The following is a 26,835-nucleotide window of genomic DNA, read 5'->3' as shown; positions in this document are numbered from 1 at the left end:
CATAGTTATCATAGACGTTATGACCAAAAGATCCCTGTTAGCCACGGGGAAACACTGCTACCCTTAATCCCACCTGTGTCTCACCCGATCCTGATCACATGAGAAAGTCACAAGACCAGAACAAGAAGCAGAGCCAGAGCCTTCCTCCCCATGGCACTGTGGCTTAGAAGAGTCACTACAGGGACTTCCCTGATGGTCCAGTGGTTAAGAATCTGCCTTGCAATGCAGGGGATGCAGGTTTGATCCCTGGCCGGGGAAACAAGGTCTCACATGCTGCTGGTTAACTGAGCTCATGCGCCACAACCAGAAATCCCACAGGAGCCAGTGAAGATCCCAAGAGCCACACTAAGTGAGACCTGGGGCAGCCAAACAATTTTTTTTTTTAAGTTGGCATTATATTAAAAAGCAGAGACCTTGCTTTGTTGACAAAGATCCGTCTAGTCAAAGCTATGGTTTTTCCAGTGGTCACATATGGATGTGAGAGTTGGACTGTAAAGAAGGCTGAGCACTGAAGAATTGATGCTTTTGAACTGTAGTGTTGAAGAAGACTCTTGAGAGTCCCTTGGACTGCAAGGAGATCCAACCAGTCCATCCTAAAGGAGATCAGTCCTGGGTGTTCATTGGAAGGGCTGATGCTGAAGCTGAAACTCCAATACTTTGGCAACCTGATGCGAAGAACTGACTCCTTGTAAAAGCCCCTGCTGCTGGGCAAGATTGAAGGCGGGAGGAGAAGGGGACGATAGAAGATGAGATGGTTGGATGGCATCACCAATTCACTGGACATGATTTGAGCAAGCTCTGGGAGTTGGTGTTGGACAGGGAAGCCTGGCATGCTGCAGTCCATGGGGTCGCAAAGAGTTGGACACGACTGAGCGACTGAACTGAACTGAGGCATTATATTATGAAAATTTAATAGAAGACACAGGAAACTAAGAAGACCCAAGAAGCTTTGCATCATCCTTCTTTTTACATTTTTTATTATGGAAAATTTTAAACACCTGAAAGTAGATGGAAAAATACAACATAATCTCATGTTTCCCTCATCTAACTTCCAGAATTTATCCTTGGCCAATCTTATTTCATCTGTATTTTTTACCCACTTTCCCCTCAAGATTATTTTGAAAGAAATTCCAGATATAATTTATAGGTGTAAATACTTCAGTTTATAAAGCTAAACATAACCACAATACTATTATTATCATAATTACGTTAATACTAATTCCTTACAGTTAAATATCAGTCAGTATTCAGATTTTCAAAGGTCCAAAAAGTTGTCATAATTGTTTTTAAGCTGTTTTGTTTGAATCAGATCCAAGTAACTTACACACGTGATTGGCTCTTCTGTCAACTGTTTCATGATTTATGGTTCTATCTCCTGTTTTTCTTTTTCTTGCTGTTTCTTGAAGAAACCAAGTTGTTTGTTCTCTGGTTTCCCACAGTTTAGTTTTTACTGTTTACATCTTTGTGGTGTAGGTTAACACATCCTTCTAAACTCTGTATTTCCTGTAAATTGCTAGTTGAGTCTGTGAACTTGATCAGATTCAGATTCTGCTTCCTTCTTTTGGGGAAGATCCCCTTATCAGTGGTATGTTCTTCCATAAAAAGACATTAATGCCTGGACTTCCCTAGTGGTCCATTGTTGAAGACTCCACCCTCCCATGGCAAGGGGCCTGGGTTTGAACCCTGGTCAGGGAACTAAATCTTGCATGCTGCAACTAAGAGCCCACAAGCCACAGCTAAGACCTGGCACAGCCAAAAACTGATGTTCGTACCTAACAGGCTCTCATTCTGTGATGTTTGTGGCCATTGATACAATGCATGGATCCACTTATTTGTGAGTATCTGCAAAATGGTAATTCTAAATCTGTCATTCCTTCATTCTTTTTCAATCAGGATACTTCCTTTGAAGGAGACTTACTGTGACCTTCCATTTGGTTACCCAAGGACAGAGTTGACACAGGAAAGACAGGGAAAATGTGCTTTCTTCTTAATTTTATTTTTGTCCATTTTCAAAATAACACGTTTTTGTTTTTGTAATATCCTGTCCAGAAACCAGTTCATTTTTGTTGTTGTTACCGGTATCACAATGAAGGTACATATTGTTTAATCAGTGTTTGATTTGCTTTGGTTTGCTGGTTTGAACACAGAGCACATTACCATTTTAGGGACTAAGCCTGGCTTTCGAAGCCTCTCTCTTCCCCCAATAAAATGAAAACTGAACACCTCCAGGGTTTGGCTTCAAGGGAAATGTAGGCAAAGTCAGTACCCAAGTGCCATTTCTCTCAATTTCCCCGTGCACTGTGTAGGACCTGTCTGTCTTATTTTGTGTGTCTGGCATCCACTGTCACTTCCTGAGAGACTTTGAACTCTCTGTGTTGTGTTGTCTGGGGGAGGTGGTGTCTGTTGTCTCTCTAGAATGCTAGGAAGGTCCACTTTTCTGCTCCTGGTGTCTCCTGGAGGCAGGCATATGATCCTGGTCAGCTGATCAAACCTCAGTCCTGGACTTGGACTCCAGAGCGGGCCAGGAGGGGGACAGTGAGGCCACTTGTCACTGGTGGAGGCTGTGCCCTTCGCCCTTCGTGTTGCATGATGGTAGCTGTGTTGCTGTGACTTTATCTCTGGAGCCCCCCTGGTTCTTGGTTGCTTTCTGAACCTGAGCCTCGTTTAGGCTTTTTTTTTTTGGAGCTGTGAGCTCCTGCTATCATTTCAGTAGATCCCTGTGTGCTTAAATAAACAGTGTAAGTTGGCAAGTTGTTGCCTGCAGTTGGGATCTCTGGATGATTCAGTAATTGGCGTTACACAGTTGGTCTTATAGGAGACACGTCTCCAGAGAACTGTGGGATTGGGGATGAATTATCTGACTGAGTGGGATTAGGCAGAGTCCAAGTAGGAAATCCAGCTGTCTCTGGCAGGCAGTTGTGAAATAGCTACCCCACCCGGTCACATGAATTCACGTTGCACAATTTACAGCAAGGTTCTGGGCAACCAGAATATTAACTAGTCAGGATGGTGGGGTGGCTGCTCCTGCCTGCAGTGGAAAGTTTAAAGCAAGTAAACAACACATTCAAGTCTCCAAATTAACCTACTGAACCTAAAGAACGTCATTTCTTATAGGTAGTGTGCATGTGTGTGTGTGTGAGTGTGTACAAGTGTGCTCGTGCACTCAGTCATGTCTGACTCGTCCAACTCTTTGTGACCCACCCCCTGTGGAATGTAGCCCACCAGGCTCCTCTGTCCATGGGATTCTCCAGGCAAGAATGCTGGAGTGGGTTGCCATTTCCTTTTCTAGGGGATCTTCCCGACCCAGGGATTGAACCTGGGTCTCCTGCATTGCAGGCTGATTCTTTACTACCTGAGCTACCATGAACATTACTGAACATTTCACTGAGGTATAATTTACTTTGCAGGGTTGTTAAGAGGATAAAATAAGTTGATATAGAAAGCACTTTGTAAACTGTAAAGTACTGTTTCTTTGTTTTTTTGGTTTGGGAAGAGCACTGAACAGGAAGTTAAACAAAAATAAATCAATCTGAGAATAGCCCAGAAGAGGTTAGCTAAACCTAAAAGGAATAGTCTTGGAAATAAGAATTTCTAGTATTTTAAAATATGAGTGTTATCTGCTGGTCAAGCAATCATTGATTCTCCTACAGGGAAAGCAGTGCTATAAACAAGACTCTATCTGCTTTGAAGAGTTTACAAAGGAGTTAATCATCTAGGTGTACTTCAGGACATTTGTGTTATTACAGACAGAAACTTAGAAAATGGGAGATATGGGTTAGCGTATTTTTCAATCTCTTTGCAAGGCTGGGCTTCATGACTATGGCATATCATCGGTTAATCTCATACTGCATTAAATATATAGCTTAAAATGATTTTTTACAAGTGAAAACAAAATTCTGTGGTCACTGAATTCAACTTTTATTGAGGATATAATGAGGAATCAAACTGCCCCTGTCCTCAAGGGACTCATTTGCAACCAGGGGAACAAATTTTACAAGACAAGGGAAGACGCTGGGAGGGCAGTGCCCACAGAGAGCTTGGAGACCCTGCAGGGACTAGGGGGCCAGTGGTGGTCGGGGGAGTAGAAATGTTTGGAAGCCACATGGAGAAAGCAGAAGCTTTGCCTTTGCTGAGACTTGAAAGTTTCAGTGCAGCGGGGGAGGGAGGAAGGCCCAGTGGAACATTTCGTGCAGACAGGAGGCAGGAAAGGATGTGGTGTTTTCAGGGACCACGGGGAAGGCAGTAGGAAATGGATTACTTTTCACAGAAATAAGGAATGAATATTGGCTCTATAAGTACTAATTAATTTACATCATGATTGGCTGTCTACTCGGTGTTTACATTTCTTTAGGAACTATTTGTATTTTTTTCCCAATGTTATGGAAATATTATAATTGATGAAACATATTAGGAAAAATGTAAACATATTCATTAAAGTGCTTCTCTCTTAAGGATTTTGCAGCTACTGAAAGCTTTGACTACCGCTAACACCTTAACACCACTAACACCACTAACATCTTGATGAAACAAAGCATTACCCGAGTAGAGGAGAATTATAAAGGCTTGAAATGTCTATAGTTTTCCGATCAGTGACTGACTCATCATGATTTTCTACAGTTATGCCTTCAAAATCTTTGAGAGAGGTCAGAAATCCATTGTGCAGATGAAGAAACTGAAGCAAACAGGATTCTTCTTGGTCTCAATGTGAGAGACCAGAGTACATCAGGGAGATTATTGCTTTTGATCGTATCAAGTTTCTCAGACCGGTAAGTTTCCGTTTGTTTTGTAAATCCCAAAGTGGAAGGCGTTCTGAGATTTCTTCTTCTGTCTACTGGAAATATGTCACTTGTTCTTCATAAAGTGCTCAGAGTGCTTGGTACTGTAAGAAGCTAGAGGAGGGACTCTTTCTCTGAGAGTTTAGAAGAAAGGACCGGCAGCATTGATTATTCATGAAGTCCTGATCGGAGCTAGTTTAGATCCTTCAGAAGTCAGAGCGTATGATATGTGCATTTGGATTTTTTTTAATCACTATTACTCATCTGTCCGAAGTGTCTTCGCTGGATTCTTCTTGTATAAGAAGGACATAGCTTCCCGCATTTCTGCTGACGTACTTGACAACACTGCCAAAGCAAATGAGACATTTAAAACCTGTGATTAAGGCACTACATAAACAATCTGTGTTCCATCCTTTCTCTTGTTACATGATTTTTTAATAAATTATGCAAAGAAGGAGGGTACTGGTTATTTTGAATCTAGCAGACTTTTATGCATAGATTTCTGAAAATATTAATAAAAAAAACTACATGAGTTCTACCTCTTCCAGATTCCTAGGATGTCCATCTCCCACTGTCTACTCTGCATAGTCCCCACAAAATATTATAAGCTATTAGTGAAGTTCATGTTTCATGCCTATAACTGAAACTTGGACAGAAGACATCTAGACATAATTAAAATAGCAGGTAATTTTAATTTTAAAAATATTGAACAGATTTAAAAAATAAAACTCAGAAGACTATCTGCATTTACATTAGAAGCATTATTAAAAGGATAACAGCCTTTTATCTCTCTGCACTAATTTTTCCAATTATAAAAGCAATATGTGTCCACAACAGAATATTTCTAAATATAATGAAGAATAAAATTTAAATGAGCCATTATTCTGCTTCCCATGTAATACAGTTCTTATAAAAGTCATTTTTCACCATATGGATGCACCATCATTTATTTAACCAATTCCTATCATCAGCCATTTTGGTCATTAAAATATTTTGCCATAATGAACTTTTTATATATAAATTTTTGACATTGCTGATCATTTCCTTAGGGTAAGATTCTAAATGGAATCACTGGTTCAAATGCCATGAACTTTTTTGGGGAAACTTTTGATACGTGTTCATGAATTGCTTTCCAAAAATGATAATGCACGATAACACTACTTCCAGCAAAGAACAAGGTTGCTGGTCTCATCAAATGCTCACTGGCTCAGCATGGAGTTTTAGTATTGCCAATTCAACAGGTGAATAGCCTCCTTCTAAAAAGGTATCTGGTAAGAATAGCTTTTCATCACAGTTACAGAGGACTGGCAAACACTCCTGTCGTCGTCCAGCCTCTGCAGATCTAAGTATCAGCGTTCCGCTGAGAGAGACGTGCTAAGGTCCTACTCAGAACAAGGTGCCTGCCCACCTTGAAGGAGTTAAGAGCCTGTGCAGACAGGCTCTGTTCTCCCTCCCTCACGGCCACAGCCCACGGCGCTCAGGGGGGCGAAGATCCCAGGCCCTGTGCCCCAGCTTACACCTCCCTTTCCTGTTCTCAGCCGCATGAGATGGGCAGGCCCAGCAGAAGCCGACTGAAGGGCTCTTGGCTCAAGGCTTGGGCCCCACAGAACGTGTCAAGTATACTTGCTCGTGTGTTTTCACAACCACTTACCTAGATGGCTTACACTTTTTGTTCATTGAAAGGCAGAGGTAGAAACACATTATTTCTCACGTCTGTGCCTCTGGTCATTTTATTCTATGTACTGTTCATAAATAGAATTCTGTACTTGGCATTTATTTGGATATTTACATTTAAAAAGGAAATAATTTAATAAGCCAACTCTCAGGAAAAGAAAGAGAATTCTTAATATCCAGTGCATTCTATCTGCTCTTATCATTTACCCAAGAATCTGTATTAAAGTATATCTTCTCAGAGCAATCTTTGACCTTCAGGAGAAAATATACTATAGGAAATCATTTGAATATATATATGTATATGTGAATATATATATTCTTAGAATATATATGTGAATATATATATATATAGAATATACATATTGATATATATTCTTAGACACTAATTTCCTCAGTTGTTCATTTAAAGATAAGGGGTAGCTTGTCAGAGTCTCTGTCTAATCCAGTCTTTCTTCCTCCTAGTCCTGGAAGGCCATGCCACTATCTCTTTTTTCTTAAGTCTACAAAATTATTGACAGATGTCATAATGTCTAAAAGTTCTTAAGAAAAATACATTCTGAGGCAAAATTTCAACAGATCTATGTTATTGTATTGGTAAAGTCAGGGAATTCGTTCAATCCATCTAGCCTTTGATAAAAGGATAAAAAAAAAATAATGACCTACCATAGACTGATGGCTGGAATTAGTAATAAAACAGCGGAGAGCAGAAAGACAAAGCCTTTGTACCAAGCAACAGTGGCTGAATAAATTCCGTTGAAAGTAGAAACCGCAGTGATTCCGCCAAGTGTTTCTAAGAAAGCAAGACAAGCAAACATGGTGCCTGTTTGGGGGCGGGGTGTGGAGGGAAAGAGAGAAAAGGCTGAGTTACAAAACAACAAACCAAAATAACACAGAAAACTGCAAACATGGGGGCGCTGCCTGGTGAAGGAGGCAGTCACCCATTTTGTGGGTGAAGAAATTGAGGTCAGGAGTTCTCCTTGGACCTGATGAGAGAGGAGCTGGAATCAGAACTTCCAGGATCCACGGGGCAAAGCTAAAAAGCACCGGCTGCTTAGGCGTGTGGAATCAGCTGTGTGTCTGCCCCGACCACAGCCTCAGACACAGAACCACCTGCTCCTGAGGTTCCAGCCTCCCCCCTGCCACTCTTGGTCCCTGGGCTCATCTGTGACACAGCTGCGGGGCAGATGGCTCCCTGTGGGCAACATCCAGGTCAGGTCAGATCTGGCAAGAGTGACAGGCAAGGCAGAGAGATATAATCTTATCACATATGCCTGCGTGCTAAGTCGCTTCAGTCGTGTCTTTTGCGACCCTATGGACCGTAGCCCTCCAGCCTCCTCTGTGCGTGGGATTCTCCACAGAAGAATCCTGGAGTGGGTTGCCATTCCCTCCTCCAGGGGATCTTCCCAACCCAGGGATCTTATGTTTCCTGCATTGGCAAGCAGGCTCTTTACCATTAGCGCCACCTGGGAAGCCCTTGGGAATCTTACCATATGTTCTGCAATTTGAATTTGATCCCTTCCTCTGGAGTAACAAAAGAATCAGTTACATCAGTTTCCTGTTTGACTCACCAGTATCTACCTCACTGCCCTGTGCTCTAGTGAAGGTTATGCCACAGGCTGTTACTAAGTGATTCTCTAAAACATACTTTTCTGTCTTAACCTGCTTACAACTGTCTCCCCTCGGAGGGGACTCTGCTGTCCTTCTTGCTTGCTACACCCCAGGCATGGGAAAGGGCAGGCCTCAGAGCATTGCTCAAGAAGCCTGAAAATGGCTTCGGGGTCAGCTCAAGCTCACAGTCAGAGAAATGGTCCTTATTCCACAAGTTTTGAGACCTGTCTGGAATCCAAGACCATGTTGACTGAAGAGTTAAACTGAAGAGTTAAACCTCCAAAAGACAGTTGAGCATCTTGACGCACTTTTCTTCCTCTTGGTCGAATTTCACATCACTAAGAACACCATGGCTGTTCTCAGCCCCTGGCTTCAGTGGTATAAGTTCCTACAGTTTCTGCAGATCCTTCTTTCTTTTTAAAGCTGCTGTGTTTGTTCCCTACTTTGCCGAGTTTCCTTTTCCATGATAAACTGTAATGCATTTTCCTTATGAGTGAGTGAGTGAAGTCACTCAGTCGTGTCTGACTCTTTGTGACCCCATGGACTGTAGCCCACCAGGCTCCTCCCTCATGGGATTCTCCAAGCAACAGTACTGGAGTGGGTTGTCATTTCCTTCTCCAGGGGATCTTCCCGACTCAGTGATCGAACCCCGGTCTCCTGCATTCCAGGCAGACGCTTTAACTTCTGAGCTACCAGGGAAACCCAGTGCTAATTATGTAAATGATTGTGCTTAATTGGATTGATAAGGAAGGAAAAAGCAAGCTTGAGGATCACCTTTCACAGCTGGATTATAGTTTATAACAATATAAACTATATTTTATAGTTTATAAAATAAGCTATAAACCTCTTGTTTTCCCCATGGTCTTGCTTTTTTAAACTGTGCATTGATTTCTGTCTGTTTATATCTTCACTCTATTATGCACATTCTGGTGTGTGTGTGTGTGAAGTTGCTTCAGGAGTGTCCCATGCTTTGCAGCCCTATGGACTGTAGCCTGTCAGGCCCCTCTCCATGGGATTTTCCAGGCAAGAGTACTAGAGTGGGTTGCCGTTTCTTTCCTTCTCCAACATATTCTCATATATTGCTTCAGAGTCTTCATTGAACAACAGGACATATGTTCATAAAACAAAGCTCTCTCTGCAGAATGCTAAGTTATCAGAGATGTGTCTTCTTTTGACCCCAGTGAAAGTTCTGTCCATGTCAAGTGCAATTTGCTTTGTTCACTGCTATGTCCCCAGGGTCTAGCCGTGCTGGCACATGGTAGGCATCTAATACATACTTGTCAAGTGATTGAATAAAAGCTTCATTCAAGGGCACAGTTATCCATCGTCATGTAGCATATGGACTTGGTGCCTCCATGATAATACAGGATTATACAGAATATTATCATATTTATGATAATACAGGAAGTCAGTTTAATTGGAAACAAGGTCTCCTAGTTATCTAACTACGGCATTGTTTTATTTTATTTCTGATTCCTTGCTAAAGCCAGGGATGGTGCCATGGTGCTAATCCCCTTACACAGTGGCTTGAGTCTTTTCTTGTCGGAAACTCGGTCAGGCTGTGCAAACAAACAGCTACCCTCTCAAGAAATAGCTCTAGCTTCTTGCTGCAACTCCCTGAGTAGTACAATTTGTTTAATAGTTACCAAAGATAAATTGATTAAATAAAAGCACAATGGAGTTTATTTTCTAAACTTAAAAATAATCCAATAGATGTCAAAACTCAAGTCTGTTTGTTTTTACTGGGTCCCATATATTAAAGAGGCTCAGCTGGTAGAGAATCCTCCTGCAGCACGGGAGACCTGGGTTCGATCCCTGGGTTGGGAAGATCCCCTGGAGAAGGGTAAGGCTACCCACTCCAGTATTCTGGCCTGGAGAGTTCTGTGGACTGTATAGTCCATGGGGTCACAAAAACTTGGACATGATTGAGCGACTTTCACTTTCATGTATTAATAGAATTTCAAGGAGTACACAGATGACAAACTAAGAGGGAGTCCAGAGTGCTCTAGCGATGAATTTCATAGCTGTATGGAGCACAGAGATTTCAAAATAATTAGCAAAAGTCAGTTTCTTCCTCTTTTTTACATAAGGTATTATAATAGAGATAGGGAGAAGCACCTGAAAACCTCTATAGCACTTCTCTTCTCAGATTATTTTAAGGTGCCTAACGTGAAGAAAGCTGAGCGCCGAAGAATTGATGCTTTTGAACTGTGGTGTTGGAGAAGACTCTTGAGAGTCCCTTGGACTGCAAGGAGATCCAACCAGTCCATTCTAAAGGGGATCAGCCCTGGGATTTCTTTGGAGGGAATGATGCTGAAGCTGAAACTCCAGTACTATGGCCACCTCATGCGAAGAGTTGACTCATTGGAAAAGACCCTGATGCTGGGAGGGATTGGGGGCAGGAGGAGAAGGGGATGACAGAGGATGAGATGGCTGGATGGCATCACTGACTCGATGGACACGAGTCTGAGTGAACTCTGGGAGGTGGTGATGGACAGGGAGGCCTGGCATGCTGTGATTCATGGGGTCACAAAGAGTCGGACACGACTGAGCGACTGAACTGAACTGAACTGAATGTTTTAACAAAAATATCCATTTTTAGAAGTAATGAAGGATGGAAGTGCATTCATTTTTATACATTTCAATACCACCAGAAGGATTTCTTCATTTGCAGTTAAGAACAAAATGACTCTACTATCCTGGAGCAATGGAATCACAATGGAATTGACAAAGTTATTTCAACTCATAATAAGACATGTCAAAATGCAAACTACACATTTTGAAATGTCACTGTATTTAATAATATGAAACTACTTCTCAAAAGAGTTGATAAATAAACCAAGCTAAACTAAACCAAAGTAAACAATACATTCTGACAAGTCTATTGTAGTTCTAAGTCAAAGCAGGTTGATATTTCTTTTTGTTTCCTGAACAGTTTTATTGAGATATAATTCACATCATATAAAACTCACCCTTTTAAATTGTACAGTTCAGTGGTTCTATGTTCACAGAAACTGGGCAACCATCACCCACCATCTAATTTTAGGACATTTTCATCTCCCAAAGGACTCTTTGTGCCCATTATCGGTCACTCGCTTTTCTCCAGTCTGTGGGGAAGCACTGGTGGAATTTCTGTCTCCATGAATTTGCCTATTGTGGAAATTTTGTGTAAATGGAATCATATTTATATAATAATGTGTGGCCTTTTGTGACGAGCTTCTTTCATTTAGCATAATGATTTCAAGGTTCATTCCTGTTGTAATGTGTATCATGACTTCATTTCTTTTTATTGTGAAGTCACATTCCATGGGACAGACACACCTCATTCTGCTTACGCATTCACCAGTTCATGGACGTTTGCACTGTTTGTGCTTCTTGGCTATTATAAATAATCCTGCTATGAACATTTGTGTGCAAGATTTTGTGTGGACATATGTTTTCATTCCTCTTCAAGGTATACCTGGGAATGGAATTGCTGAGTCATACGGTAACTCTATTTAACTTTATCAGGAGCTATCAAATTGTTTTGTTAAATGGCCACGTCATTTTAGATGATTTTCTCACCAGCAGTGCGTGAGGGTTCCAGCTTCTCCACATCCTCATCAACACTTCTTATAGTCTGTCTTTTTCATTTCACCCATCTCAGTGGGTCTCAGTGTGGTTCCAGTTTGCATTTCCCGGATGGCGAATGATGTTGATCATTTTTCATGTGTTTGTTTGGCCATTTGTACATCTTCTCTGTAGATGTCAGTTCAAATCCTTCACCCATTTCTTAATTGGATCATCTTTTTATTGCTGAGTGTTAGTATATTTTGGACACAAGTTCCTTATCAGACATATGGTTTGCAAGTATCAATATATTTTCCCATTCAGTGGGCTGTCCTTTCACTTTCCTTTTTTTTTTCCCCTCGCTCTTTCCTTTTTATTTTTTTAAGTAGGGAAGTATGGCAAAACATTTACAGGAGACTTGGAAAATACAGAACAAAGTTACATATTCTTTTCACTTTCCTGATGGTGTCCTTTGAAGCAAAAAAGTTTTTAATCTGGAAAAACTCTAATCTATCTGTTTTGTTGTTGTTGTGCTTTTGGTGTTGTATCTAAGAAACCATTATATAATTCAAGGAAGCATCTAAGTTTTTACATACTGTAGTTTTTATATTCCTAAGTGATTTTCCAATTATTCTGCATCACACAATCAACAAATATCTGTGTGAATATATAGCTATGTCTTATGAGTGGAAAAGAATCCAGAAATACATTTTTAAATGTATTGAATTATGCAATCTTCTGCAGTGGGGTGTGGCATGTCCAAAGCAAGCCCTCTGCAGCACCAGGCCCTGGGCAGGGGCTCCCTTGCCTGAATATCAGCTCTTCCTAACACAGACCTTACCACTTGATTCAAAAGTTCTATGCAGAAAAAGGGTTGAGAATATTCTGAAGAAACAGACACTGATCGTACACAGCTACGAGGTGGTACAGATTATAGAGTCATTCTGTTTCTTAAGCAAATTAGACTCACCTTGCTCAGTAGAACGAACCACTTTTGATATCATGGACCGTAAAACAGAGAGCGGCATGACAGTGAAGAGAAACGGCAGCCTGACTGTGAGAGGAAGAGATAACAATTAACTGGCTCGATCGGAAAACTCAAGGTCAGTTTTAAGCCTGAAACACTTTCCCTCTAAATAGTTCATTTTCTCTAAGCATCCTGCTTCATTACTTCTAATGACTTAATTAATTAATGGAAGAATTCTGCTTAATAAAGGAAGATAGACAATGGACAGGTCAGTTTAAGATGAGTTTACTTTCTGCAGATGTAGAAAACAAACTTAGGGTTCCTGAAGGTAAGGGGAGAGAAGGAGGAATTGGGAGATTGGGACTGACACATACACACTGCTAGATATAAAATAGATAACTAATAAGGACCTACTGTAGAGCACAGGGAGCTCTATTCAACACTCTGTAATGGCCTATATGGGAAAAGAATCTAAAAAAGAGTGGGTATACGTATGTATTTGTATCACAGATCCACAGTATGTGTTTTGTTTGTTAATAAGTTTTTTGTTTGTTTTCTGGTTTTGCTCTTTCAGACTCGGCATTTTTAGTGCTAGCATTCTTTTATTGATCTACTCATTGGCAAACTGGTTCCTTATCTTGCTCATCTCTGTGGCTGAAAAATTTCAGGAACACAAATTGCCTTTGTTCTTAAATTCTGACCCTTAAGAGTCAGTAGCATTTTTCATTATAGGATAAAACAGTAAGATATTACATTTGCAGATCACTGTAAAGTTCTCACATATATTAACTGACTTTGGCCTTGGCAATTCCAAGGGAGACGGGGAGAGGGACCTGTCCTTTTCTGAACTCTTGGCATTGTGCTAAGTGGTTTACAGTTATCTCTTCTATTATTCGTGACAATCCTCTGAATCAAGCACCACGATGCCCATTTTAGAGATAAAAAAAATAAGGGCTCAGAGCAGTTCAGTAACTAGCCTAAGATCACCTGGCTCTGCAGATGGAAATTAAGCACAATTCTGCTTGGTCATCCTGCCTCCCTGCAGGGTAGCAAGAGGTTAATACTGCCTTTGTAGAAAAAGACTAAATGGACCTCTCCTGAGGTCTTACTTTACAGATCCTTTAACCTTTGCAAGTGTAGTATTTTCACTCAGGCCTTACAAAAAACACTGATGGGGTGTAGGTAGTTAAGGAAACAGTCCAGCTTGCCAGAATGTGATTCATCAAAAGTTAATTCATGAAATGATCAATTTGCTGAAATTTCAATTTGCAAAGTCTTCTTGAATACATCCAGATGAGATTGGGCATGTTCAGGGTGGTACGGTCATAGGCTTGAAAATATTCAATGAATATTTTTCTTATAAATCTTTTGAGCATCCTTTACATAATAGTCTTATTTTTTTAATCTAAAGTAGCCTTGTTAGTAGCGCTTTAAGAAATATTTTAGGTTGGTGAATATTATATTGAAGAACTGATTCACAAGAAGTTTCCTCAGGATAGTTTTTGGGCAAATGTGCAAATTTAGAAAATTGTGGTTATTAAAAAAAATTATTTTAAGTCAGTTGTTTTTCAGCTTCTGGCAAATTTGCTTTTAACAAATTACCTTTAATTAAACTAGAATACATTAAATAGAGAATTTTGTATTAAAGTTTCTCAACCATCAGACTGCATTCATTTTTATATAAACATCAAATACGAAATTCCAGGATACACTTGTAACTCGTAACTTACCTAAAAACATCATCAATGTTGTTCTGGCAAAAGCAGTCATAGCCATGCCCACCATGGTTGTAAAAGTTCCTATGAAGGCCATGTGAATATCTTCCATACAGTAAGAAAAAAGCCATATTCCTAGGAAACTGCTGAAAAAAGTGACACTACCCAAAGCTGACCCGTAACCTATTAAAACTTCATCCCAGCAGAGCGGCGAATCCAATTCATAAAGGACAAAAATGGGGGAAACACCAATGGTCACGAAAAAGTAAGTGATCATCGTGAAAAGCAGCAAACAACACAAAGACCGTTGCTCACCAGAAGCATTTTTAAAAAGCATGTACGTTCTGTGAAATAGGTTTTTTAAGGTTTCGGTCCACGATACTGAAATATTCTGAGATGAAGACTCTTTCATCGAATCCTCAAGAAAAAATAAAATATAAATCAAGTTCACAAAAAGAGCCACGGTAACAATTAAAAAGGACCACACAAAACCTAACCCTCTAATAAAATAGCCAGAAGACAATCCTGTTAATCCACTAACAACTCCAAACAGGAAGTCAATTATGGCAATTCGGATCGTTCTTTGTTTCTTTTCTTTACACTGATCAACTATGTAGGCAAAAGAGGCTCCCAGAAGTGTGGTGTAATTGCCAAAAAGTGCACCAATGAAGGTAGATGCAATCAGAAGCTGGACTGGAAGGGCAAAATAGGAGAGCAGACAGAGCCAAGCACTGTTTGCAAGAGCGCCGACAGAAGACAAAATCAGAGGGAATTTCCTTCCTCCATGGTCACTGTGTGACAGAAACACGAACGTAGACACGAGACCAGGAATTAATCCACTTATGTCCATCTGCAGGTTAAAAAGAGACACCTTTTTCTGGACTTCCTGCAAAGAAAAAGAAAACAAAGTGTTTACAGAGGTGTTTACAATGTGCCTGAAAGTATTTTGGTATAGACTTTTGAAAAATCAAGCAAGAGCTGGTAAGTCAGGGATGCGGAATTTATAGTGCATGAGTTTTTTGTTTTTGTTTTTAAAAAATATTTATTTATTTGGTTGCCCTGGGTTTTAGTTGTGGCAAGCTGAATCTTTGATCTTTGTTGCACCACGTGAACTCTTAGTTGCAGGTCTCCCCCAGGGCACGGAGAAGGCAATGGCACCCCACTCCAGTACTCTTGCCTGGAAAATCCCATGGATGGAGGAGCCTGGTAGGCTACAGTCTATGGGGTCGTGAAGAGTTGGACATGACTGAGAGACTTCACTTTCACTTTTCACTTTCATGATTGGAGAAGGAAATGGCAACCCACTCCAGTGTTCTTGCCTGGAGAATCCCAGGGACAGAGGAGCCTGTTGGTTGGGCTGCCGTCTATGGAGTCGCACAGAGTCAGACACGACTGATGCGACTTAGCAGCAGCAGCAGCAGCAGCAGCAGCAGCAGCATTGGGCAAGAAGTCTCAGCCACTGGACCACCAGGGAAGCTCTCAACTTATATCTTTATCCAGTTTACAACACAAAGATCAAGAGCCGATATAATCATCAATGCTCACTCATAATGTTCAAGGTCCACAGTGGAGACACTGACCCATAAAAATAAAATGTATGTGTTGGTGTATGTCTGACTCATATCAAGGATCCACAGAGCCCAAGGCCTCAGGACTGGCCATGTAATGACTTCTTTTTCTTCTGTGGACTTCCCTGATAGCTCATCTGGTAAAGAATCTGCCTGCAATGCAGGAGGCCCTGGTTCAGTTCCTGGGTTGGGAATATCCCCTGCAGAAGGGATAGACCCACTTGCCATTATGTCTCATTGGCAAGGTATAATCAGAAACAGGTTCAGTCCCAGGGTCAGGAAGATCCCCTGGAGGAGGGCATGGCAACCCACTCCAGTATTCTTGGGCTTCCCTTGTGGCTCAGCTGGCAAAAAATCCACCTGCAATATGGGAGGCCTGGGTTCATTCCCTGGGTTGGGAAGATCCCCTAGAGAAGGGAAAGGTTGCCTATTCCAATATTTTGGCCTGAAGAATTCCACGAACTGGGGTCGCAAAAAGAGTCAGACACAACTGAGCCAAATTTCATTTTCTTTCACTTTCTTCTGCGGACAGTTCGCACTAAGAGATCGATTTCTAAAGGAAAAAGGATACCTTTTCCCATGATACATCTTTCTGTCTATACTAAGGGAATGAATATCACATGTGAGTGTCATATCTGACAGGCTTTTATTGAGGTAGAGCTCAGTTTTCCTTTTTACATGCATCTCCACAAGTATTCCTTTATCTACTAAAAATTAAGATAAAACCCAAAGATGAGTTCTGTATTGACTAAAGATGGTAGTGTGCCATGAACTAAGGAGTGAGATGAACTGTGCTTTCCTGAGGCCTGACACAACTATGAGCACACAGATTGGTGGACACAACCGTCATTGCACTAGTTATATAATGTAAAGAACTTGGGGTGATTTAAAAACATGGTCTTCTTGCTTCTTCTCTGTATTTTCCAAACTTTATATTATAGCTGGGTGCCATTTTTATAATGGTGATGACTAAACTCAGTTTAAAGGCTTTCCACATGGCCCTAGTGGTAAAGAACCCACTTGCCATTATGTCTCATTGGCAAGGTATAATCAGAAACAGGTTCAGTCCCAGGGTCAGGAAGATCCCCTGGAGGAGGGCATGGCAACCCACTCCAGTATTCTTGTGTGGAGAATCCCATGGACAGAGGAGCCTGGCGGGCTACAGTCCATGGGGTTGCAAAGAGCTGGACACAACTGAAGTGTTTTAGCACACATGCAAACTCATTTTAAAAAATTTATTCATGTCATATTTAGAAGGCACCCTAAAAACCTGATGAACCACAAAAATATCAGATACTGAATTAATTTTTAAATAGTGAGCCTATTTTAATTTTTATATATGTATAAAATTCAAGCCATTCTGTATTGTCAAAACTTGAGTCATCTTTGCTTCTAACCTTTCCCTTCATCTGTGTTCCCCAGCACAATCTCTCCTGCCCACCCCTCCTCCCCCGCCAGTCTTTCTCATGCCTTTATCTTCTTGATGGTCCCATAGTTGCCATGTGAACAACTCCCATTGGTTTTGCTCTCCACTACTCTGGCATCTCACTGGTCTCTTTGCTCAGTTCACGTGTAATACCGGTCTCATCACTTTGCAGATCACAGACCCAGATGCTGGGCACATCTCCCAGAGCACACTGTCAGTGTGTCTCTCACCTCTCAAAGCTGCAGTGTCTCCCCAGCCTGCCTGAGAAAGTCCACGCTCCTTAGGCTGGCGCCTGGAGTCCTCGAGTTGTGGCCTGGCCTCACTCCTCTGCGTCATGCTCACTCACTCCAAGTACAGTCTATGTTCCAGGCACCATCCACAGTCAGTCCTGCTTGGATTTCCCTGAAATTCCCAAACCCCTCCTTCCGAAGCTTCTCACACAACAGTTATCTTCCGCTAGCTATACTTTCTGTGTAACGATTAAGAGCTTGAGCTCTGGAATCAGAGGAACCTAGATTCCATCCAGTCAATTCTGTACACAGCAGTTTTGGGTGATCTTTATAGCTGATTTGAGTTGTAGTATAAACATTGTAAAAAACAAAAAATAAAAAAAATTTTTAAATTCAACAGAAGGATAGAAGACAGTCCTGTTAATCCACTGACAATTCCAAACAGGAAGTCAATTATGGCAATTCGAATCATTCTTTCCTACCTTTCTTAACATTGATCAACTATGTAGGCAAAAGGGACTCCCGGAAGTGTGGTGTAATTGCTAAAAAGTGCACCAATGAAGGTAGACGCACATCAGCTCACGTCACTCCTCTCATCATGAGCACATCAGCTCATGTCACCGTCCCTCAATGACTTTGCTTCCACTGGAGTAAATGCAAACTCCTTGGGGGTGGTGATGTGGGAGACGGGCAGCCCCCCAGCACAGATTCTGCAAACCTCTAGGCTACTTGCTGTTCTCTGCGCTTGATCGATCTGCACACAGCTTACTTCCTTAATTCAGAACCACCTCCTCAGAGAGGCCTTCCCTGACCATCACTCCAACTAAAGCAATCCCACTGACCCCCACCCAACGCTCCAGTCCCTCATCCTGCCATTTTTCTCCCTGGAGACTCACCACCCCTTGACAGTACATGATATGTTACTCTAGATGTGCATTCCATGACCTCCTTACTCCAATCTAAGCTCCCAGGGCAGGTGTGGAACCTTGTTCTGTCACCACAGTACCAGCTCCAAGAACAGTGCTTCCAGGTACTCAATAGACAGATGGATGACATGAACGAACCATCAAGTAAAACAGGAGTCTGTAATTTGCTGTGTGTGAACCTGACCAAACTACTTAACTCCAGAGCTTCTTCATCTGATGAGAGGGAATGTCAACAGTCCCAATCTCGCAGGCTGCCAGGAGACTTAAAATTAAATATAAGGTGCTCCGCACAGGGCCCTCCTACAGTCAGTGCTAAATCACTCATGCCAGTTTTATGTCTATACTAGAATAAATTTCTTGAGCACATCTTGGTACCTCCTACAGACATAGGAGCCATCAAGTAAGTATTTATTGAATAAACAAACAAGTGAAACAGTTATCTTTTAATCAACTCCTCAACAAGATGTTCCAGTTTGGGGTTCTTCTCCCTTTTCCACACCTCCTCCTACGTCCTGTTCTCCTCTCCTTTCTATCCGCTGTCATTTCAACCCAGTCTTTTACACAGACTGCTCTCATCTGCAACCCATGTTTTGAAATGCAGATTTTAACAAAGCAAACTCAAAGCATCTGTCAACCATAAATGTTGAGACAGAAGAAATCCTTGTGTGTCTGTATGTTTTAAACTCTGGAGAATTATAATTATATGTCATATAAGGGTAGATGATAGAAATCAGAGTGAAAAAATGCTATTTCCTATACAAGATGGAACAGAATAACAATGTACTGAGACAGGAGAAACTAAGGAAAGTACTGTCATTTTTAAGGAAGTCACAATTTCATAGGCTAAAATGTATATATTAATTTCAGTTGAGTAGAAAATATTCCTTATCTGCTGGTAACAAGGGACTCTTAGTTATTAAAAGGTTTATATACAAATTCCTGGGCGAGAACAATTTCATCATCTGCTGGGAAACCTGAAATTGTCCCCTCCAAGTTTAGAGGTTTGTCTCTTATTTTTAGGGATATAAGAGCAGTCCACAAACCTCTCAACTTGCATGTGGCCAGAACACACTTAGGGAGCTGGGCCCTGAGACAGCCACTCAGGAAACGGGCAACATGTGTTCTTGGATTTAAAGAGGGGAGAATATTCTCTGAAAAGCTGAACAGGGCCAGGGAGGGGCCCAGAAGGAAGTGCTCTTAGGTCCTAAGGTGCAGGTAGTGAGGAGGTTGCCACAATCCCATCCCAGTTGTGGGCGGGGTGGTATCCAGTTCCCCAATTTGAGAAAAAGCACCTGAAGCTCCAGTGCACTGACTATAAACCAAGGCATCCAGGGCGGTGGGCTCTCCTGACTATTAATTCAATGAAACCACAGTCAGTCAGTGAAAAAGTTTAGCAAAAATCTTCAAAATGAGACCACTGCTCTGGGGAGCAAGGGGCTTTCAGTAGCTGGGCCAGGCGGGAAGTGGGGCCAGTACTCGTGACCCCAGAGGTCACAGAGGTCACCGTGGCAGCTGGACCGAGGCCCGTCTCCCCTCAGCTGGAGGGCGAGGGCAGAAGACTTCAGACGCTCGAGTCCTCTCCTCCTCCATCCCCCTCTCTGCTCCCAGGGCTCCGGTGAAGGAACACACAGAATCAAATGCAGAGATTGATGAGACTCTGGAAACTTCTCACTCCCTGGCAATGACATCCATGTAACAGGAAACATTCTTGTTTGTTTGTTGGCCTTGGCATGCGGAACTTCCCCGACCAGGGATCGAACTCGTGGCCCCCACAGTGAAAACCACAGAATCTTAACCACTGGACCACCAAGGAAGTCCAAAGAAACATTCTTGAAGGGAGACAAAACCAAGAAGAGAGATCCTTGGCCCTTCTGTTTTTATGACCTCCTTCTAGGCCAGAGATGTGATACCCATATGGCTGTTCAGAAATAAATCTCTTTTTCTCTGAGGGTGCAGGTGATCCAGAGTCCCTTGACAGTTTTTTCCTCTTTTGTCTGGGGAGGCAGCCCCACTCTTTTGCCCCTCTTCCCAAGCAGAAGAATTCAAAGCTCCTAAGTGTGGTTGTTTTTCAGGCATTGTTGCTGGGGGCGGGGCAGGGAATTTCCCAATCCGGCTGCTCTCTCTTTTGCATTTGGACATTGGCAGGCTCTGTTAAGAACTGCCTAAGGAGCAGGAGACTGGCAGTGTCCCTCCTGGGGGTGGAGAGTGGATGGGGAGAAGGACAGGCTCTGTGGTATCTGGCAGGACATTTTCACTGACCTCAGAGCACAAATGGGTGCTCTCCACCCCCCACATCCCCATACAGATGCTCCTCAGCATTTGAGGGGTGGGGGTCAAAGCTGATTTGATAACACCAAATGGTGGATGGCACATGCCACCCATACTCCATGATGGACACTGGCCTGGGGCCCACAGTCTTCAGGGATGGGCTATGTTCTGGGGTCACCAAAAACTGGGGCAGGTGGGCAGTGGAAAGAGGCGGGGTGAGGGGGCAAGGGAAAAGTAAGACCCATGTTTCACTCCACCTGTGTCCACAGAGCACTCATTCCAGCCTGCCCTGCCCTACTTTCAGGCTTTCTGTGGGGAAGGAGGAACGAGACAGCCACACAGGAGAGGAGACTGCACTGAAATCTTCTGAGATAAAGGATAAGAGCCAGAATAACAGGAGAAGAAAGGGGCTGTAAGGAGAAGAGGCAGATTAGAGGTGTCAGGGAGCTTCAAACAGAAAGAGAACTGAATAAAGGCTCTTGCTTTGGGACTTTGGGGTTTTAGGGTGACCCTTCAGAGATCAATGTATGATTAGAGCGGTATCCTCCTTCCTTTAAAACCCCGCTGCACATTCCTTTTTTATAATACACTTTAGGGCTATTTTCACGTCTTACCTCCTGGAATGCAAAAATCGGGCTGCTTTTGTTCTTTGCACACTCAGAAGTATTGCTCTCAAGTGCAATGCTATAGTTGCCCGTTTCTTCCCATATCCTCCTGTATACATATTGTGTAGTCAATGGGCTGTTCAGAGTCAGAGCGAATACACTAAGGCAAATGACAGGTTCTACAAATGGAATCTTCATCTTGCTTGGGTAGAGAGCTGGAGTTCTATTAAAGAGAAAAGGAGAGAATCAGTTGTACTCTTATCCGATAGACTAGGTTTTCAACAATGGGGAAGTTAGGGGCATTTTGTGGAGTAAACAAGCACACTAGGGAACAGAAAGCAGTAAGCACTTTCGACGAAAATAACTTTTCAGTACTCAGTAAACCTGAGACTGTCATACTTCTCCTTTTTAAGAGTCGGACATTTAAGTACTCAGGATAATTAACTTGGACCTTTAAGAACTCAAGGGACCTTTAAGGAGCTTTAAGTATGTTAGTCACTCATCCCTATCCGACTCTTTGTGACCCCATGGACTGTAGCCCTTGAGGTTCCTCTGTTCATGGGATTTCCCAGGCAAGAGTACTGGAGTGGGTTGCCATTCCCTGCTCCAGGGGATCTTCTTGACCCAGGGACTGAACCTGGGTCTCCTGTATCCACAGGCAGATTCCTTACTATCTGAGCCACCAGGAAAGTCCAAGGACCCTTAAGAAGATTCTTTAAAATAGTCTTAGTAAGTTATCTCCCACTGGGGCAATCCAGTGATCACACTATAACTCCCACGTTGTATACTGCCGGCTGGTTTTCATAGAGGAAACAGTGAGGTTGCTCTTGGGACACGACAGTTACGTAATTGTTTATTATTGCTTTGGCTGCTGGTGAACAGGGGGCAGGAAGGGGGCCTTTAACGAAGCAGCTCCTAGTCGTAATAAGGGGTTGTTTCTTTTGTTTAACTCACCCCACGGTCACGGTCTTCCTGCCAGGCTGCTGGGCGCGGGTCTGACCATTGTCGGGGCCCGGAGTCTTGGGGAGCTGTCTCCTTTTGGGGGGGCCTGCCTGCAGCGCCTCCTGGGCAGCAGGTGCGCACGGAGGCTGGGTCTGCGCCGCCGCGCTGGGGCGGGAAGGGGAATGAAAGTCCGTTGAATTCGACCAAATGAACCAGCTCGGGAAACCTCAAGCCCTTATTTGAAAGCAAACCAAGACAGCGCCCTTCCGCGTCCAGGGGACAAGCGCGACAGTCCACCGCGCAGCCCTCGCTCGGCTCCGGCGCGGTCCTGCGTGCGATCTTGGTCCGGCGGGTCCTGGGGTCCGCGCGGGACAGCCGCACCTGCGACCCCGGCCGGCAGTCCCTGAGTCCCCAGCCCGGCCTGCGAGCGCGGTGACTCAGCGGCGCCGCCCGCCCCGGGGACGCGCCTCTAGGGTGTTAGTACCCCCGTCACCCCCGCCGCCGGGGCGGGCACTGTCCTGATTTCCTGCGATTGGGCCCCGTGGCCAGAGCCCTCTCGGGGATTGGTCCGCTCCGACGCCACTCTCGAGCTCCCGCCCCCAGAGGCCCGCCCACCCCCGCGGGTCCCTCTGCCACCCCCGCGGGTCCCTCTGCAGCCCCCGCAGCACCCCCGCAAGTTCAAGGACTGTGGGTAGAGAGCATTTCTGGGACCGAATAGCGCTCTTCACGGGAGCACACAGGAGATCTGTTGCAGAAGTGACATTCTGGGGTGCAACCACCCCCGCCCCCAGCAGCTCAGTGGGTTGGGCAAGTGCCCTGGGAAACGCGAAAGAGGGGCACCCGGTAGAGGTGCCCGTGGAGGGTGCAGGAGAGAGAGTGCTCCGAGCAGAGTTAGGTGGTCGAGAGTGTGGTCGCTGGCTCTTCCTGGTGGTACGACCTTGAGCTAATTATTTCATCTCTCTGAGCTTCCATTTATCTGTCAAGTGGACAGAACAGTCTCACAGGATCGTATTGCTGAAACACTTGAGGTGGACACAGAGCATAACCCTGGAGCAAAGCGGGAATTGCACTTTCCCTCCAGCGAACCGCCAGAAACACCCCTGAAGATGAACGAGCTGGATTTACTACTTGTAAGGGGGAGCGATGCATACTCAGGGGACCAGGATGGGGGGATCAAAAGCTGTCTTTTCCAGGGCAGAGGTGTCCAGGAAAGAAGTGTTCTGAAATGGAGGGAGAACCAGGGTAAACTGTTTGGGTGACCCGGATCAACCTATTTAAAACCAGACTCACCAAACAGCTTGACTCATAGACCACAGAAACCTTCTAGTCTAGGCTCCTGACTTTACCCCTAAGAAAACTGAGACCAAAGTAACTGTGTTATTTGTCAACGACAAATTGGCACTTGCTGTCTACCTCTACAAGGATTGAATCATCTGTTGCTGCAGGTTCTGACCTTCAACATCCCCTGAAGGAGTTCAAGGTGGAGAGAAATGAGGCACTCTGTGCTGGGGGTGAGAATGGCTACTGGCAAGACAGGTCTTCAGATAGTTAGATATTTTTAGGAGAAGACTTTTATGAGCCCAATTCTTATATCTCCTCATATCTAGAAAAGGACTAAAATCCATGATGACTGTGCCTCATGAGGAAAATATTTGCTTAATTGCCTGTGCATGCGTGCTTGCTCAATCGCTTTAGTCGTGTCTGACTCTTTGGGACCCCATGGACTGTAGCCTGACAAGCTCTTCTGTTCGTGGGATTCTCCAGGCAAGAATACTGGAGTGGGTAGCCATTCCCTTCTCCAGGGGAATCTTTCCCACCCAGGGATGGAACCTCAAATTACACATATACTGTCCTTCCTCCCTACCTCTTTGAAGCATTTTCTCAGGGATATCTGAGGTGCTGCCTCCTGGGCTGCAGTCCTCATTTTGCCCCCAATAAAACTTAACTTGAAACCCTCACACTGTGCATTTTTTTTTAAGTGTCAACATATTCTTCCTGGAACATATTAGTTGTGGTCTGCTAGTCATCTGCTCAGAGAGATAAGAAAAGGACTCTAGTTGGAATCCAGGCCCTACAACTGCTCATCTTTCTTCCTTCATTTTCCTGATAAAAAATGAGTGGAGTTTTTAAGGGCAGAGGAGTGGTTAAGAAGGCAATTTGGAAGTTAAAGAGACTTTTTTTTTTAAATTTACTTATTTATTTTAGTTTTGATTGCCTTGGGGCTTCGGTGCTGCACGAGGGCTTTCTCTAGTAGTGGCAAATGAGGGCTGCTCTTCCTTGCTGTACATGGGCTTCTCACTGCGGTGGCTTCTCTTGCGGAGCACAGGCTCTAGGTTGCGCGGGCTTAGTATTTGTGGCGCACAGGTTTTAGTTACTCTGCCACGTATGGGATCATCCAGACCAGGGATCCCCAGACTGGGGATCAAACCTGTGTCCCCTGCATTGGCAGGCAGATTCCTACCCATTGCACCACCAGGGAAGTCCAAGAAGGAGACTTTATAAAGGGGAAGCTCTGATGTATGCAGGTGCCCCAGGAAGGTGAATGTATCCTCTTATCTTTCTCCTCGGCAGCTGCTCCCACCATTGCTCAGTATTTACTGCCCTTCTCCAGGCCACTGCACTCTCCAAGGCTATAAAAACAGGGCGGTCACACCACCTTCTCTGTGACACTGAAGGGGAGCGAGCCCTTAGGTATTTTTAAATGAAAGGAACTATAACTTGTGCTGTCAGCATTCACACCAGTCCCGCACAACCAGATGGGTTATTTCTTATTTTATATCTCGTGTAACTCTGACCATAGATTTCTAATCTACAGAAAACCTTCAAGCTGAGGAGAAAAAGTAGGGCAAGAGAATAACCCTGATAGTGAGAAGAGAAAGGGGAAGAGGGAATAGGGAAAAAAGAGAAAACTTTTAAGAGGGGAGAGTTTTTGTTTTGTTTTGCTTTTAATTAGAGTATAGTTGATTTATAGTATTGTGTTAGTTTCAGACATATGGCAACATTTCCCAGTTATACATATATATATCTCCCCTCATTTTTAGAGTCTTTTCCTATGCAGACCTTCACAGAGCATTGAGGAGAGTTCCTCCCTGTACTAGACCTTTTTTTCTTTTTAAAATAAGTTTACTTATTTATTTGGCTGCACCAACCAGGTCTTAGTTGCAGCATGTAAGTTGGGGCATGTGGGATCTAATTCCCTTACCTGGGATCAAACCTGGGCCCCCTACATTGGGAGCGCAGAGTCTTAGCCCTTGGTCCACCAGGGAAGTCCCAAGGGAAAAGTCTTATATCATCACCTTTCTTGGCTTCTCTTTCTCCCTGGAGTATATAAAAGGGTAAATCCAGTCGTTACCTTCTGACCAGTGCCTTCTGTGATGGGCAGAATAGCGCCTGTGTTAGAGAGGCCAGGTCCTCGTCGATGGCACCTGAGGACAGATTATCTTGCACAGCTGCAAGGTATATATGCAAATCCATACCATTTCAGCTTTGTGATGTTTCTGGATGGCCCCAGTGTGATCTCCAAGGGTTCTAACAATGGAAAGAGGGACATCAGAGAGTCACAATTAGAGAAAGAAGATGCTAAACTTCTTGCTTTGGACTTTCCAAGTGGCACTAGTGGAAAAGAACCTGCCTGCCAATGCAGGAGACTTGGGAGATGTGGGTTTGATCCCTGGGTCAGAAGACCCCTGGAGGAGGACATGACAACCCATTCCAGTATTCTTGCCTGGAGAATCCCATGGACAGAGGAACCTGGTGGGCTGCAGTCCACAGGCTTGCAGAGTTGGACACGACTGAAGTGACTGAGCACACACACCTCTTGCTTTGTATACAGAGGAAGTGTCCATAAGCGAAGGAACACAGGTGGCATCTAAAAGCTGGAAAAGTTTAGGAAACTGGATTATTCCCTTAAAGGCTCCAGAAGGAGTGTAGCCCTGCTAGCACTTTGGTTTTAGCCCAGGGAGACCCATTTCAGACTTCTGACCTCTAGACCTTAAGTGAATAGATTTGTGTTGTTTCCAAAAAAAAGAAAAAAAAAAAAAAAGAGAGAGAGAGAGAGAGAAAAGAAAACCTTCAGGTAATCAGAACAGGAAACCTGAAAGTATTTTGGACAAAACTAAGCAGAACTCCTTATTCATGAGCTTTTTTTGTTTGTTAGCCTTTCATTTTCCTTCCCTAAATTATCTGCTCCCCACTGTATTGGGCTTCCCTGGTGGCTCAGATGTTAGAGAATTCGCCTGCAACGCTGGAGACCTGGGTTCGGTCGCTGGTTTGGGAAGATCCCCTGGAGAAGGGAATGGCTACCTAATCCAGTATTCTGGCCTGGAGAATTCCATGGACAGAGGAGCCTGGCAGGCTACGGTCCATGGTTGCAAACACGACTGAGCGACTTTCACTTTCCTTTCCACTGTATTCCCTCTCCCACTGTGTTCCATGCTCACTCCAGCCAGATCCCGGTATCATTCTGGACTCCCTGCTCCAGGGTATTCCTCCACAGATGCTCACTCAGACCTTATGATTGTGCTGTATTCAGTCAACAGCCTGAGGTACTGGTTTCGGCTCCAGAGTGTAAAGAACTTGGAAA

General features: G+C 43.6%; 1 protein-coding gene across 1 annotated transcript; it reads right to left on the bottom strand.

Annotated features, from left to right (window-relative positions):
* Positions 1-959: 959 nt before the first annotated feature.
* Positions 960-22,695, bottom strand: SLC46A3 (solute carrier family 46 member 3). Its single transcript, XM_040266729.1, has 6 exons — positions 22,266-22,695; positions 21,321-21,534; positions 14,304-15,174; positions 12,577-12,660; positions 7,113-7,269; positions 960-5,120 (listed from the first exon to the last, which is right to left on the bottom strand). The coding sequence occupies exons 2-6, from the start codon at positions 21,507-21,509 to the stop codon at positions 5,036-5,038; spliced, it is 1,386 nt and encodes a 461-aa protein (XP_040122663.1). The 5' UTR covers positions 21,510-21,534; positions 22,266-22,695; the 3' UTR covers positions 960-5,035.
* Between the last annotated feature and the right edge of the window lie 4,140 nt (positions 22,696-26,835).

Source organism: Oryx dammah, unplaced genomic scaffold (assembly GCF_014754425.2).
Source record: "Oryx dammah isolate SB20612 unplaced genomic scaffold, SCBI_Odam_1.1 HiC_scaffold_24, whole genome shotgun sequence".
Taxonomy (NCBI): Eukaryota; Metazoa; Chordata; class Mammalia; order Artiodactyla; family Bovidae; genus Oryx; species Oryx dammah.
The sequence above is the reverse complement of the archived record's forward strand: the minus strand, read 5'-3'. Positions and strand labels throughout refer to the sequence as shown.